The following is a 14,439-nucleotide window of genomic DNA, read 5'->3' on the forward strand; positions in this document are numbered from 1 at the left end:
TATTTAAAAAATCCAGAACTTCAGAACTTTTTCTTAGCGAAATTCTGTGGCACTTTCTGCACATTCTTTGTTGAAGAAGTTCATCTAACGAACAACAACTTACGATTCAGTCATCTTCAAAACAAGGCACACTACGAAAAATGAAATTTTGCAATTCTTTCCTATCGCTTGCTGCCATGTACGAGGTAAAAATAAGAACTGATTCTTCCTTTTTCATCTGCTTATTATATTTAGCTCTTTTGCTACAAAATGCCTTTATGAATGATTTTTCTATAGGAACTATTACAATATGATTTTCAAGACATAAGAAACATCTATAATCTCCATGCCACGTTCAGCCAGCTTTGGCAAGCAACACTGTTAAATGTCTTTTTTTTAAAAAAAAAATTTTTTAAAGAAAAAAAGTGTTAGAATGCTTCCCTCAACCAAGAGATTAACAAACCAAGAAACACTTAAAAAATCACTGACAAAACAACAATCCATTTCCCAATCTTTAAGAAATTCTGTCTCATTCTAAAGTTGCAGCTGACGATTTTTTTTAGAGTACATGCGCGCGGAAGGCTTAGAAAAAAAAAACAATTTAATTTACCGCTTCCGATCGAGAGTATGATGCAAATATTTCCATATTTCATTTACAAACAGCAGGTTTCCCCGGAGGAATTATGTAATTTGAGCAACACATATGGGACGTTCTTAAGAATAAACATCTATTCTTAGAAAAAAAAAGTTATTTTGAAACCGTTGAATGGTACATGCAAAAAAAAAAAAAAAAAAATTATTAATGATATTCTTTAACCATCTATATTTCTACATCACTGTTTTTAAAGTTATTTCTTTAAAGATGTGAATTGACGCATGATTGTAGTAATTTGTAAGCTTATCTTTGTATTTACTGTCAAATGGTTAAGGTGCTGTTAACAGTACTGTTCCAGTATTCCAGATCTGGATATCTCACATGTAACTCCTACCACTTATCAAAATCTCAGCTTATTCAATTCCGTTCTTAAAGAACTGATGCAATTTTGTGCTAGTTGTGGAGATTGTGCTAACTTTTAACAAGCACTTTGTTAAACTGCTGTTACAATTTTAAACCTAGATTGTACGTTAAACTTACATGATTATGTTCTTCTTTAGCTAAACGTGAAATTATTCAAGAAAAAGATATTTTCATTTATATAATAAATATTTAACCAACTTATAACACATTCCTCTGAAACGCTGTAATATTTTTTCTTTATTTATTTGTTGTATGTGTACCTTCAAGTACAAAACCACAGCCAGTATGGCATATCAGTGTACATTGTGTCACTTCGACCACTATATATCATATACTTGTAAATATATTAATAAAAGAACAATTATCAGTCATGACCATCCAATCATTCGGATAAATTGATTGTTGCTTTCATTTTCTTTGTTTTGTCATAACACCCACACGAGGAAATATGCTGTTTACTATTGAAATATTGAGAGGTATTCCATTCTTCTCACCGAAAACAGTAAATTAAGAGTACCCAATGTGATGATGTCTAATAAAAGCACCCACTGTAAATGAAGCCAAGCCAAAAAATAAAACCCTGGTGGAATTGTGAAGGCTATATTCATGCAGAAATCACTGCTCATGCAATGGTTACGCCCTCCACCATGATCAAGTGAAACGTAATCAGCATCTACCTTAGCCGGTTCGAAGTTGGAGCGCAGAGCAGAAATAAATGGTTTCCGAGGTTGGGATCGCTGGTTACCAGAGCTGCCATCAGTCCAACCTGTCCGGGATCGGCTTGAAGCTAGGATCTGTGCCCGGACAGACATGTTGCTATACAGGATGAGACCTGCAAACAGGCCAGATCATCAACACGACCATGATCATCACCTCTTTGCATTCCCAGCACTCACTCCCTAGCTAACAAAAGGAATAACACATCAGGGAGCGTATTTCACACTCACGTCCTCCCCCAAATAAATTCAATCAAATTACTTCCGAATATTATTACACATCTTATAGATCTAAACTAGTTTCAGAGCATGGTGATTGTTGTACGCCAAAGAACAAGTAATAACCACAACTAAACTCCGACGAAAAAAACTATGAATAAAATTCATGAGTCACCTGTTGAATTTTTGCTCTAATTCTGACAATACTGTTAATTAAGAAAAAAATAAAAGTTGAGGGACAAAACCAAAAGTAACTGGGAAAGAGTGGAAAAGCACTAACATATCTTCTTATATATCTGTCTCCAGATATTTCGTACCTGTTAGGAGCTGTAACCTGCAAATATATGAAGTGTAATGACAATTTTATCCCTCATCTTTCTCGTCTCAACAATATTCTCAGAATTAGAGAGAAAATTCGACAGATAACACGGGTATGTTACTTAAAAGGATTTTTAAAAAATAAAAATAAGATTAATCTTGATTGATCTTAAAACAATCATATCCTTTTCAAAATGAAATGATCCCTATTTTATATATATGTATTCCACTATAATTAATTAATACAAATATATAATTGTATATAACATATACTGAGATATAAAACACAATGAACACGTACTACAGTCAAAATATTCATACCAACATGGGAAACTACAGTACGTCACTTTTCAATTGAACATGGATGAATTTCCCTTACCTACAGGAATCATACTCTTTCCACTGGCAGAGAAGTTGTAATCTAAACTGTGCTACTTTTGAATCAACACATATTTTACAAAAGTCACAGAATCCATGTGAAAGTACTGTTGCTATTAGTAAGAAAATAATACAAATCTCAAATCTGGTCAAACAGTGATTTCGGATCATTACTTTAGAGGTGGTGATTCAGTCATTCAAAATTATTTTTATTTTACTCTATAATGAAAAGCAATATATTCACATTTAGTTTCCATCTGAGAAATATTTCAACCTTGTGGAACGTTTTCTCTTAAAGCATGGCACAAAAAAGTAACGTATCTCAAATTATAAATGCAGTAAAAGATACTGCCAACAGTTCTTCATTATATTTGCATACACGCTACTGACAGTCAGTCCATAGATTGTTTAACTAACGGTAATGAATAAACCTGCTTGAGACATTTAATACATGATCTTTATAAACACTTCGGAACTCTTGAAAATAGTTTGATATATATATCTTAATGGTGTATTACAATTTATGCTGTAGTATTCAATTATTTAAGTAACGAAAACATATCTATATTTCTACGTTAAAAGACACACTATGATGTCATGTTAAATAATGCATTTTCTAATTTTAAAACAGATTACCAATTTCAGTACAATTTTGTGTAAATTAAAGGTAAACTTTCAAAATTACGAAACTTTTTTTTTTTTTTTTTTAATTAACAATTTCACTAAAAATATATTGACAAAGGAAATTTGATCGCCATTCCTTGTGGTTATATTAAATCAGCTCTTAGTTCCGTACCTCACGTACACAAATCCCTGCACTCTAATAAAATTTACTAACAACGTCGTATTGAAAATTTGTATCTAAGGACAAAAGAAAATTAGTTCACATTCATTTGATGGAACTTTGTCCAGTGTAGTATTGTAACACATTACTCAGTTTTTTCAAGGAACTGATCTCGTTCAAAAGACACTGACACAGATTTGCATTGGGTATCTTCAGCTATGAGCAATTGTCAAATGAATGTAAACGGCCAATGTATGTCCAAACGAGACTGTTTAGATGTCTAATCTCGTAAGTGGACTGCTTGCTTATTTGTCTGGTACAGATCCTACAACGAATTGAGTATAGTTAGTGTGTAAATATTCAGTCCCAAGTTAGTCATAGAACGTTACAAGTATTGACAATACTGAAATGATTACTGGTACTGTAATTGGCAAAGTTTATGTGGGAAACAGACTACCAGGGGGACTGAAGTGTATGGAATACTTCCAGGAAAGAGTGGAGTCCGGGGCCCTCCTTCGGAATTAAAAAAAAAAAAAAAAAAAAAAATAGTCTTCGTACATTGCATTTTAAAGCTTTTTTTTTACTTAAAAGCTAACAAAAACTTTAAAAAAATTGTTTTATTTTACCTTTGATTTGTGTGTGTGTGTGTGTGTGTGTGTATGTGTGTGAAAATATGGCATTAAAAAACACACACACACTTTACAGCTTGTCTATTCAAACAGTAAAATCCAACCTTGTTTTACAATTTTAGTTAAATTTAAATGACACCAAATGTATGTCATAAATAAATAAATAAATAAATAAATAAATAAATAAATAAATAAATAAATAAATAAATAAATAAAAGGTAGTGTGACGTGAATACTCAGAAACAATAAAGTTTTAAAAACTGGTTTTAGGTCTACAAGTCTACAACTAAAGCAAATGATTCTCAACAATGCATAGTTACAAAAATTGGTTTCTCAGCTAAACTAAACTCGCTTTGCGGCTCGCCATCTAAACAAAAACAGTTTGTTACTTTACAGTTTCACCTTTACCTTCATAGAGCCAAAAAAAAACTTTTTTTTTTTTTTAAACAATTGGAAACAAACTTTTGTGCTATTTCTTTCATATACACTTTGTTTAACATTGTTTTGTGAACGCTGCAAACTGCTAATGGTTTAGCCTCTTTTGGGTTACATTTAGTTGAACTAAGATACTTGAAATATTTGACGGATACACGTCCCGGGTGTCTCCAGTGGGATTAAAGCCCGTGGGCACTTTTATTTTTGACTGAAAGTTGCAACTTGACATTATTAGGTATGAAGAAAGAAAGAAGAAAAAAAGTGTTGATATGAATACAGTATCTCCGCAAATGAAGGAAATATTGAGTACGTACCCGGCTATTTGGTAGCGTTTGCAAAGCGTATTTATTGCTCATGCGTACGCTTGGAATACGCTGACCATGTGTTTAAATGTAAATGGCTAATCACAAACGCGAAAGCAATAAAAACGCTGAGAAAACGTCAGCTCGAGCGTATTTGATGCGTTTCAGAACAATAGACCGCCTGCTGTTTAAAAGATGTCTAAAGGAAGGACAAAAAGGAAAGACATGTTGCCAGGAAAGAGGATTTTAGCAAGAAACAGCTGCTTTGAAGATGCTTTGTGCAGAGTATTGGAACTCTGCTAGTAGAGACTTAGACCTGGCAAAAAGACACGGAAACCCTGACTGGCTCACAGTATGATTTTTAACTCTGACAAAAGTAAAATTACCGAGTAGCCACTTTGACCGCGTTCCCTGCGGGGGGTAACGCATTCTCAAATAGTCATACGCTAAATGTTAAAGTCTCAGAACTAAACGCTAAATAAATAAATAAATAAATAAAAAGAAATCGTCAGCTATACGTGTTGGAAGTTACCAGACAATAATACTGTACGGTACTGGTATACTATTTGTATTTGAGTACAGCAGAAACCAATTACATTAACCTTGTCTGTGGTTTAATCAGCCAATTATTTGGATACATATCTAAGTGGTTATATAGATATGTTTTCATTAACTTAGTTACTTGAACAAAACTGTTATTTTATGCAAACAAATGTGATCAAACGTTAAAAAAAAATATATATTAACAATTCTCATACAGAGAAGTTTTCCTCATATAGAAAACAGTATATACACTATAGTATAAAAAAGTAAAAAGAAAGCCATATTCTCGCAGCCGTATGTAGGAAGTTTTAATAATTTAGCTTGAAACAAAGAACACTAAATAGGCAGGAACTCAGGCATTTTCAAAGTTTATATGTTTTATATTTATGAAACGTTTTGTATAAATGAAACCGTGCTTACTGAACTACGTTAAAACGAAGTCTTTCATCACAAAGCCATTTTTGTAGTTACAGTTGAGCATATATATATAATTAATCTGATGAAAAATGTCTCTCACACTGGAAGTGTGAACAGCAAATGGTAATGTTTACGGTATCATCATATTCAGGCAACCATATATATACTTGAGCTTTGACAAAATGATAGTCTATGGTCGAAAATCATACGTGTTTGTGCCTGCAACAGATACTTCCGAAGATATGTCAACTCATGGATTTTAGTTTACACAGTTTTCAAGATGACGACAGGTAACCATTTCTATTACTTCACTTTAACGAAGTGAAAGAATATTTATTTTTAGGCACAGAAAACGGCAAATTACAAAATAGTCCATTTTCTATTGTTCGACTACAAAATACACAAAAATCTTGTTCGAAAACTGTATATTTCCTTCAACTAGGCATTAAGGATAGAACATTAAACAACTCTCCCTTGAATCTTCTGGAATTTTCCATAGTGGCAGTTTCTTTTTTACTAAGAGTTGTCTACATTTTACATAATTAAATGAAAGAAAATATAGAGTAAGAATTATCACAGTGTTTAATATAAGAAGTATCTCAATATATATTTTCATTCGCATTTTAGCGTTTTTAGTCTAATATAAAATACATACAGGTCAGTAGCGTTATTTCAGATTTAGCTTTTTGGGAAGGGGGGGGGGGCACGACCCCTTGATATCAGTAAAATTTCGCGTGTTTCACTGACTTACTACTATTCTCTGATAAAATCTATATAAATCTCAAACTCAGGAAGGCAAATGCCCCTCCCTGCCCCCCTAAATGACGCCCCTGATACAGGTATTAACATAAGAGCAACCCCTCAAATTTTATTCTTATGCAGTATAACCAACTTTCTTTCTTTCTTTCTTTCTTTTTTTTTTTTAAACTGTGATTCTTGTTATGCTAATTTTCGTCTTTTTCAAGTCATACTGAAGGGAACAAAATAGTTTCGTTTTGTGAATTTTATATTTTCGTATATTAAGTCTATCTTTTTTTTAAAAAATCGTGTTACGTGTTTTAACTGTGTAAAGACAACTTACAAGCAGGATTCTTTTTAAAGGAAACAAAGAGAATCATCTTATAAGTTCTTCTCTATAGGTTGTTACACGATGAAGTTCGCAATTTAACAATATGTAAGCCGGAATCTATGTAGAAGTCCATATTATCCCACTTGTACATATGAATTTCTTTCGAATGATTATCTCTTGCTTTTAAGTTTTTTATTTTATTTTATTTTATTCCACTACCTCAGTAGGCGGAAATACAACAGTTTTCGAAATATTGGAAATTTTATAGCCGAAGAGGGTCTTATCTATGTTAGCCACTACGTCGAACAACATAAAACCGGTGTATCACTTACTACAATCGGAGTATAAAACTTCTCTCTTCATGCACTTGAATTCCAGTTCTGTAAAAAGATGTAATATGCATGGAATAATCATCTACTACTGTAGAAAATTTAGTTCCTCGGAGACAGATACACTGTTACTAAATCATTATTCGATTGGCTACGAATTCATGTGCTTCCCTTGTTTTTAAAAGCATGCTCTTTCCTGTGGTAAGAAAATTAATCCGGGCTGTTGCTCATTTTGAATTTGAAGAAGTTCACAAGGTGACAACTCGTAGTCACCATGTATACAAGACGAATGTTGCATATAAGTAAAGGAAGTACAGTGACTCAATTACAGCCAGAAAGTAGTTTAGTATTCATTCTCAAAGCACGCAGAGCACACGATATAAAATTCTCTCAAACCACTCCCCTCTCTGCAGAGTACAAAATAGATTAAGACATAGCTTTGACGGAGTTACCACAGAAATAACAGTGAATTTAAGTTCGTGGACCTTGGGACCGGCGCCTCGGAATCTAGTGGAAATAACATAGGTACTTAATTTTAACTGTTAGAGACAAATGGTTGAATGCTGTAGCTGCAAATGTTATTATTATTATTATTATTATTATTATTAAGTTTTTAATCTAGACCTTTTATCGCAAAGAAGAGAATAACAAGCATTAAAATGTTGTCCATTCTAGAGTCCATTAGAGTGAGTACCTTGTAAATAATATATCATACAGAGTACCAAACCACAGCGTAAGGACAGCAAATTTATTGTGTAAGAACGGTACAAAGAACTTGAAGTACCTTGCTTACTATGTATAATATCAGAAGACTAGACTCTTAGAAATTAGGTTTCTAATACTTTTATAATGTTTTATCCCGTTATAACAATTCAGGCATGATTCTCTTTTATAAATATTTATATTTTATTATTAGTCAAACTACTCAAGATTAGGGCTAATCTAATTGTTTTACTTTATATGACCCAGTTTTAAACTATGAATTATCACAATTGTACTCTTATATGGTATACTTTGAATTTTAAGCCTTTAAATTTGTATTATGCACAAATGAAGGGGAAGGGAAAAAAAGAAGGAATGTCACAAAACTTCATTTTCGAGAAAACGGCGATTTAATATTGAAAACCGCGTAAAAAAAGTATACAGTCAGTCAAATCTTTTGCCCCTTTTTACATGACATTTCTACATCTATGCATGCATGGCGTATACAGTCAAATAGTACCAAGAGTCACCAACAAATAGGATAAAACACCCGATAAAGCACACACATGGACGTTCCTTGTTTTTCCCCCTTACCCTTCAAATATTCAATTAACTTGTGCAGTGCTATTTTTGGCTAACGCTGTTATTAGCACTTTAAATATGTTATTAAATTAAATTATTATTATTATTATTATTATTATATTGATTCTTGTGATTTATGTATGTCTGAAACAACTGAGTTATTTGTGGAACTGTAAGAGATACTATAGTTCACATTGCACGTAGGGGTATAATCTAATGTGTACATACTGGTACATACGTCACTCAAAAACTAACCCACAATCTGCTGTGGCTTGGGAATGGTACGCACTAGAGAAATTTATTTTATTTTATTTTTATTTATTTATTTATTTTTCACGATATAAGCATGGGTCTTTTACCACCAAAAGTATACCTAATTTTTATTTCCTGTTGGTGCAGATAAGCCACCATGGATGATCAACGTGACACCCTACTAAGCAACTCATCACCATCGATTCACAGTAAGCTGTTGCCATTCTGTGGGGACAACACAATGAATCGAAGTAATGTGTGTCGATGCCTTCAGAGGTTTCAGCATGGTAACTGCAACATCAAAGACCAGTCACGGTACGGTAGACAGCAGATGAAACCATATCAGTCATTGAGGATCTCATCTAAAACGACAGATCCTGTAGCACAAGGTATGGACAAAAGAATCTGTCCATACCAACAATTGGGATACAGAAAAATGTGTGCTTGCTGGATTCCACGCCTCTTGACAAGGGAGATGAAGCAAATCAGGAAAAACGTGTGATGATCTTCTGCAAGATTTCTCTGGTAATGGTATATAATGTGATCTAGAGCAATCGGATTTCTATCTGTTTAGACGACGTGGGAGAGAGTTTCGAGATGATAACGAGCTCAATGGGTAATCAAGAATCAAAAAGTAGCATAACGACCAACCTCAAAGGTTTTACGAACGTGCATTCGTGTCATGGAATCAAAGATGGCTGAAGTGCGGCGGAGCAAACGGATCATATATTGAGTGACATTATCGAAGGACCAATGTTTCCGTTCTCTGGTGCTTACGAAGCTAAGCGGATACTGGGTTACTTCTGTTGCACCGGCACGCTCTACTATATGGTATCCACTCTCAAACCACTGAAGAGTAATCTAAGCACATCAGTCATAACCGAAAACCCAATATAACGTAATAGCTCGTTATCAGTTACGCATTGTTTGCAGATTGGCTTTTTTAAAAAAATTAATTAGTAGTCATTCTTACGATTACACTTCATTCTTGACATGCACGTTAAGTAAAGCTGAGTGTATTTGATGTTTATAGACACCTTCATCGCTCAATAATGAAAGATAACTGCCCTTCCTTTCACAGTGATTACTGAGGTATCCGACTGACAGTAAATATACTCAACTTTAAGTGAAAGAATAAGTTAAGAGAATTTTGTGACTTGGTATAGTTCCTCTCTGAGGTTACGAATATCTGGATGTTGTGCACATTGTCCGTGGTGATACATAAATTTTATATCCAATATATAAGCTACATCTATTTGCAAGCGATGATTCTTACCTTATTTCAAGGCGGCACTTCTCTGTGTTTAGCCGGTTGAGCTACTTCTGGTACTCTCCACATCATCTAAAACAATCAAAAAAATAAATAAATTATACTCAAAGAAAATTAGATGCTAAGTTCTTTATATACTACGCACTTATTCATGTTAAATTGCATGCAATTTTCACCCATATGAACATTACTCAATACAAATAGTTTGGAAAAATCACACGAATCGGGACAGTACAGGGTAATATTGGGAAAGATTTCATTCGATAATCGCACCGTGTATGACGCCCTATAGCAGTGGTTCTCAACCATTGTGTCCCGACACACTACTGTGTCACGCAGTCCCTGAGGGTGTGTCGCGAAATTTTAGAATTTAAAAACCACGAGGAATCTAATAATAATTCCTCCCCCTCCCCTAAGTTCTACCGTCAAAGTGAATAGCTAAAAAAACATTCCCAGGGCAGAACTGCATCTACGTCAAAAATTTGATAGAGATCGGTCGGGTGGTTCAGTCACAAACATAGTCACTTTTAATTTGGATCTGAAGTTTTTTGTTTACAGACTATCCCGTTCAACACCTGCAGCAGCAGCAATAATGTTCAGTACTACATAGAGTCATTACATTATTAAAACTTATAGGGTTACACTATTATAACTTATTTATAATAATAATAATAATAATAATAATTAATAATATCCAACAAGTGTGTGGCTACTAGACTTTCAGTAAAGTATGTCATCAGTCAGAAAAGGTTGAGAACCACTGCCCTAAAAGAATAAATTTAATCAAGTAATTATTTTCTGAAATTACACTGTTAGTCGAACAAGTAGTGGTTATTTGAACAAAAGAAATACTGACCAAAGCTTAAAACCCACTTTATTTTAAATTATAATTTGTAACGGTTTCGGATATCTAACATATCCTTCTTCAGACACTATCGACAATAAATGAAAATACAGACATATATATACATATCCGAAACCGTTACAAATTATAATTTAAAATAAAGTGGGTTTTAAGCTTTGGCCAGTGTTTCTTTTATTAAAATAATTAATCCAAAGCCAGGGATAGTCTTACTAAAGTAGTGGTTAGTGTTCATCACTTTGCCAGTCACTGCAAACTAGGTATAATCACATCACATGTGTATTAGTCATGAGTCACCTTACAAACAGTAAGTTTAGTTACAAAGCACACGTTATTTACGTAAAATACTTATTTTTTGAATTATTTCTTAAGATTTCAACAAAGTGCCTTCCCTTTACCATATCACTATAAATATCCCGCATTCTACATTCACTGTATTAAAAATGCTACGGTGATAATTGAAGAAACATATATTTTATACAGAACGTTTTTAAAGTCCCACCGGACTGGAAACCATCATGAATTCCAAAAAGGGGAAATTACTCGTTAAAAAAATCCTTAAACTCAAATACTGGCGACAATGTACAGCTATTTAATGCCAAAGGTCCAACTCTGTTCCAATAATGTACAAACTCTCTTGCAAACCAACTCTGGAGGTGGTGAATTTTGGCTGGAATCCCAAAACTGCTTCTTGATCTTCATTTGGAATATTCTAAATAAACATAAAACTTTTGTTTTAACATCACTCTGAAACCAAAAGCTGAGCACGACAATTCTGGAGGACTTGTAGGTTGAGAAATGGGTTCTTCGTAAGTTCAACCATTCCCATCCTGACTACTGATTCATCCGAACGTGGTAAATCAGCAATATTTTTTGGTTTCTTTGAAGTTCATCATCCCCTTTTTAATGTTCCTCTGACCAAGAATTCTCTTTCTGTAACTTTTCTGGAAGTCTCTGTGCACTCTAACACACGACTGAAACTTAACAAACCACAAAGAACACACCACACCTTCATCTCAACAGGCACCATTTTGTAATCAACTGTTTACGTCACAACACTGCAAATTCCTAAATTCTACTATTACACCCATTTTACTAGATATTTCACGATGATGTGACTCTCCCCGTTTGCAATCAATGCCAGGATGAGATTTTCACATCCTTAGGAACTAAAAAACAGCATTATAATAATCCTTTCGTCTATTATGAAATAATAATAAAATAACACTTAATTGTTTCTGAATCTCTACTGTTTCCTTTATCAGTAGTGATTTTAAGAAAAAGAAATCTGAAACACATTAGAAACAGTGGTTGCTTTTTAGAGGTAAACCTCTACAAAAACTAAAACATAGGAAGAGGAAAAGAAATTATAACGAACCAAATTATGACATGTTTGGTTACACATACGGCTCAAAAAAAGTGACCTTTATTTTATATTACCTATATCCGTTTTCCTAAAATTACTACTGACAAAGAAAACAGCAGGGTTTCGAAAACATTTAAAATGTTAAAGTATTTTCACAATGAAAAAAAAAAATTAAGATTATTACTTAGTTTTCTACACTCACACAGTTAAGCAAAGTTGAGGCACACAACACTACCACTGCATAACACACACCTTGAAAATGTATTCAACAAAATATGAAAAGTTTCAGGTAAAACACTGTCAAGAAATACAAACAGCACTTACTTCCTCTGCAGTTTACTGTGGCTATATATTCGTGTCGTAAAATGCCCACTAATCAGCGCACACGCATTCACTAAATGCTTCCACTCTTGACTTGAACTGAAGTAAATGTTTGTTTTTGTAAGTTTAGGTTCCCTCACTCCTAGCCACTTGCATCAAATAAAATGGTGACTGCATATTCAGAGCAAGAGAATGCAAATGCTACATGTTCCGCTTGTTCGTCCCAGCATCACTTCGCACTCTGCCATAAAGCTGCAATCTTTATGTTCTTATTGGCCTTGCAAAAGCGCGTGCCTATCTGGAATGTATAGTTCTAGGTTCGATTCCCGATTGAGACAATTCTTCCTCGGTATTATTCCCGGATTGAGAAGTAATTTGGGAGCTTTATGATGCTGTGCAAACGACACATTCTCAGTAAAATCAATAAGAAAATAATAATCGTAAAAATTTATAAAAACAATGCTTTTATAAAATACACAAAAGAGAAAATATTTTTTGATAGGGTAAAATGAAGACTATATATAACGACTGGGATCTGTAAGTGATTTGCTATTCTACAATATAATCAGTCGCGCCCAATTCGTTTATATTCTTCATTTTACTCCCCCTCCTCCACACACACAAAATCTTTTGTGTATCTTATAAAAGCATTCTTTTCAATAGTTTATTTTATTTTTATTTATTTAAACGTATTATTTTTCACATGATCTCCTGCGTGGTCCGGAAGTGGGCGAACCCCTAATTGGGGTTTTCTGACGGTTTTAGGTTTTACCCACATTTGTTGGGTAACATTGCTTGGCATTGTCTGGCAACATTGCTATCTATGTTCATTTGTTTTCTGCTTGGTAACAGTTATTTGCAGTGAAGTTGGAGTAATCAACAATGTGTGATCAAAGTTCATATAGCACTGGACAAAGATTAAAGCCTGTGACAAACATCTTGGCATTTCAGCTAAACGAATAAAACGCAAGCTATGGCGCGACGTTGCCAAGTGGTAAAGACATGTGGCTATGGCTAAGCTGACAAACTACAGCGTGATCAGGTGACAGAGGATAGGTGTGGATGTGTACCACACACACACACACACACACACACACACACACACAAAAAAAAAAAAAAAAAAGGCAATACCGCTGGCCTCTCATTTGCTATCAACATTTAAAGGGAACTTGGATCGCCGCCTTCAAATGCCAAGATGTTTGTCAGGCCGTTTAGTTGTTGCGGTTTGGCCTCCAAGAAGTCCCGATCTGACGACACTAGACAATGCTCTCTGGGGTTTCATAAAGCAGCAAGCAGGGTTGGCAAAAACCATGGTTTTTATTAAAAAAACCAAAAAAACCGGTTTTTATGGTTTAAACCAGGTTTTTTTGGTTTAAACCAGGTTTATTTGGTTTAAATAATTTGCTCTTTGTATTCATATATATGGACAGAAATAAGTTTGTTTCGCCTTGATGTTATTATGTAACAGCCGAGTTATGCTGGAAGGGGTCACATAAGCTTAAAGCGGAATAAAAACTGCTTCTCGAGTTACATCCGAGAGAAATTGTCCTCCATTTGAACTCGGAACCAGGACTAATTGGCCACAAATGCGATACGTCTGCCGACTCACTCACGAAGAAATCCTGATAAAAATACGTTGTACTGACCTTACATGCTTCTTAATATAACTGTCAAGAGTTATTTCAGGACAAAAAGATGAACAGTTGCACAAGTGAAACCATTATACAGAATTACATATGGACAATTTCAAAGTACTACAGAAGAACTAATTTAGTTCAAGTTAGTTAACAACGACTTTTATTGGTCCAAATTAAAGAAATACAACGACTTAATTTGCATATCAGTTAGAAAAGTGACTAAAGATACGAATTATTTGAGTCCACTTTGGCTCAGACTCATTTATACATAAATAGATACCAAAGATACTTCTCATTTCACTAAATGCCTC

General features: G+C 34.0%; 1 protein-coding gene across 14 annotated transcripts in view; it reads right to left on the minus strand.

The window, feature by feature from the left end:
• Spn (protein phosphatase 1 regulatory subunit spinophilin) overlaps positions 1–14,439 on the minus strand; it is a 304,267-nt gene that overhangs the window by 205,047 nt on the left and 84,781 nt on the right. For 8 of the 14 annotated variants that reach the window (XM_081746430.1, XM_081746428.1, XM_081746434.1 and 5 more), the window contains exons 2-3: positions 9,949–10,014; positions 1,675–1,900 (exon numbers count right to left, since the gene is read on the minus strand). In XM_081746430.1, the coding sequence (XP_081602556.1) occupies positions 1,675–1,809 (135 nt within the window). In that variant the 5' untranslated portion in view covers positions 1,810–1,900; positions 9,949–10,014. The remainder of the gene's footprint in view (positions 1–1,674; positions 1,901–9,948; positions 10,015–14,439) is intronic. The other 6 variants (XM_081746431.1, XM_081746429.1, XM_081746427.1 and 3 more) reach the window with 2 other exon arrangements.

The sequence above is a fragment of the Thermobia domestica genome, chromosome 18 (assembly GCF_964235325.1).
Source record: "Thermobia domestica chromosome 18, izTheDome1.hap1.1, whole genome shotgun sequence".
NCBI classification, from domain to species: Eukaryota; Metazoa; Arthropoda; class Insecta; order Zygentoma; family Lepismatidae; genus Thermobia; species Thermobia domestica.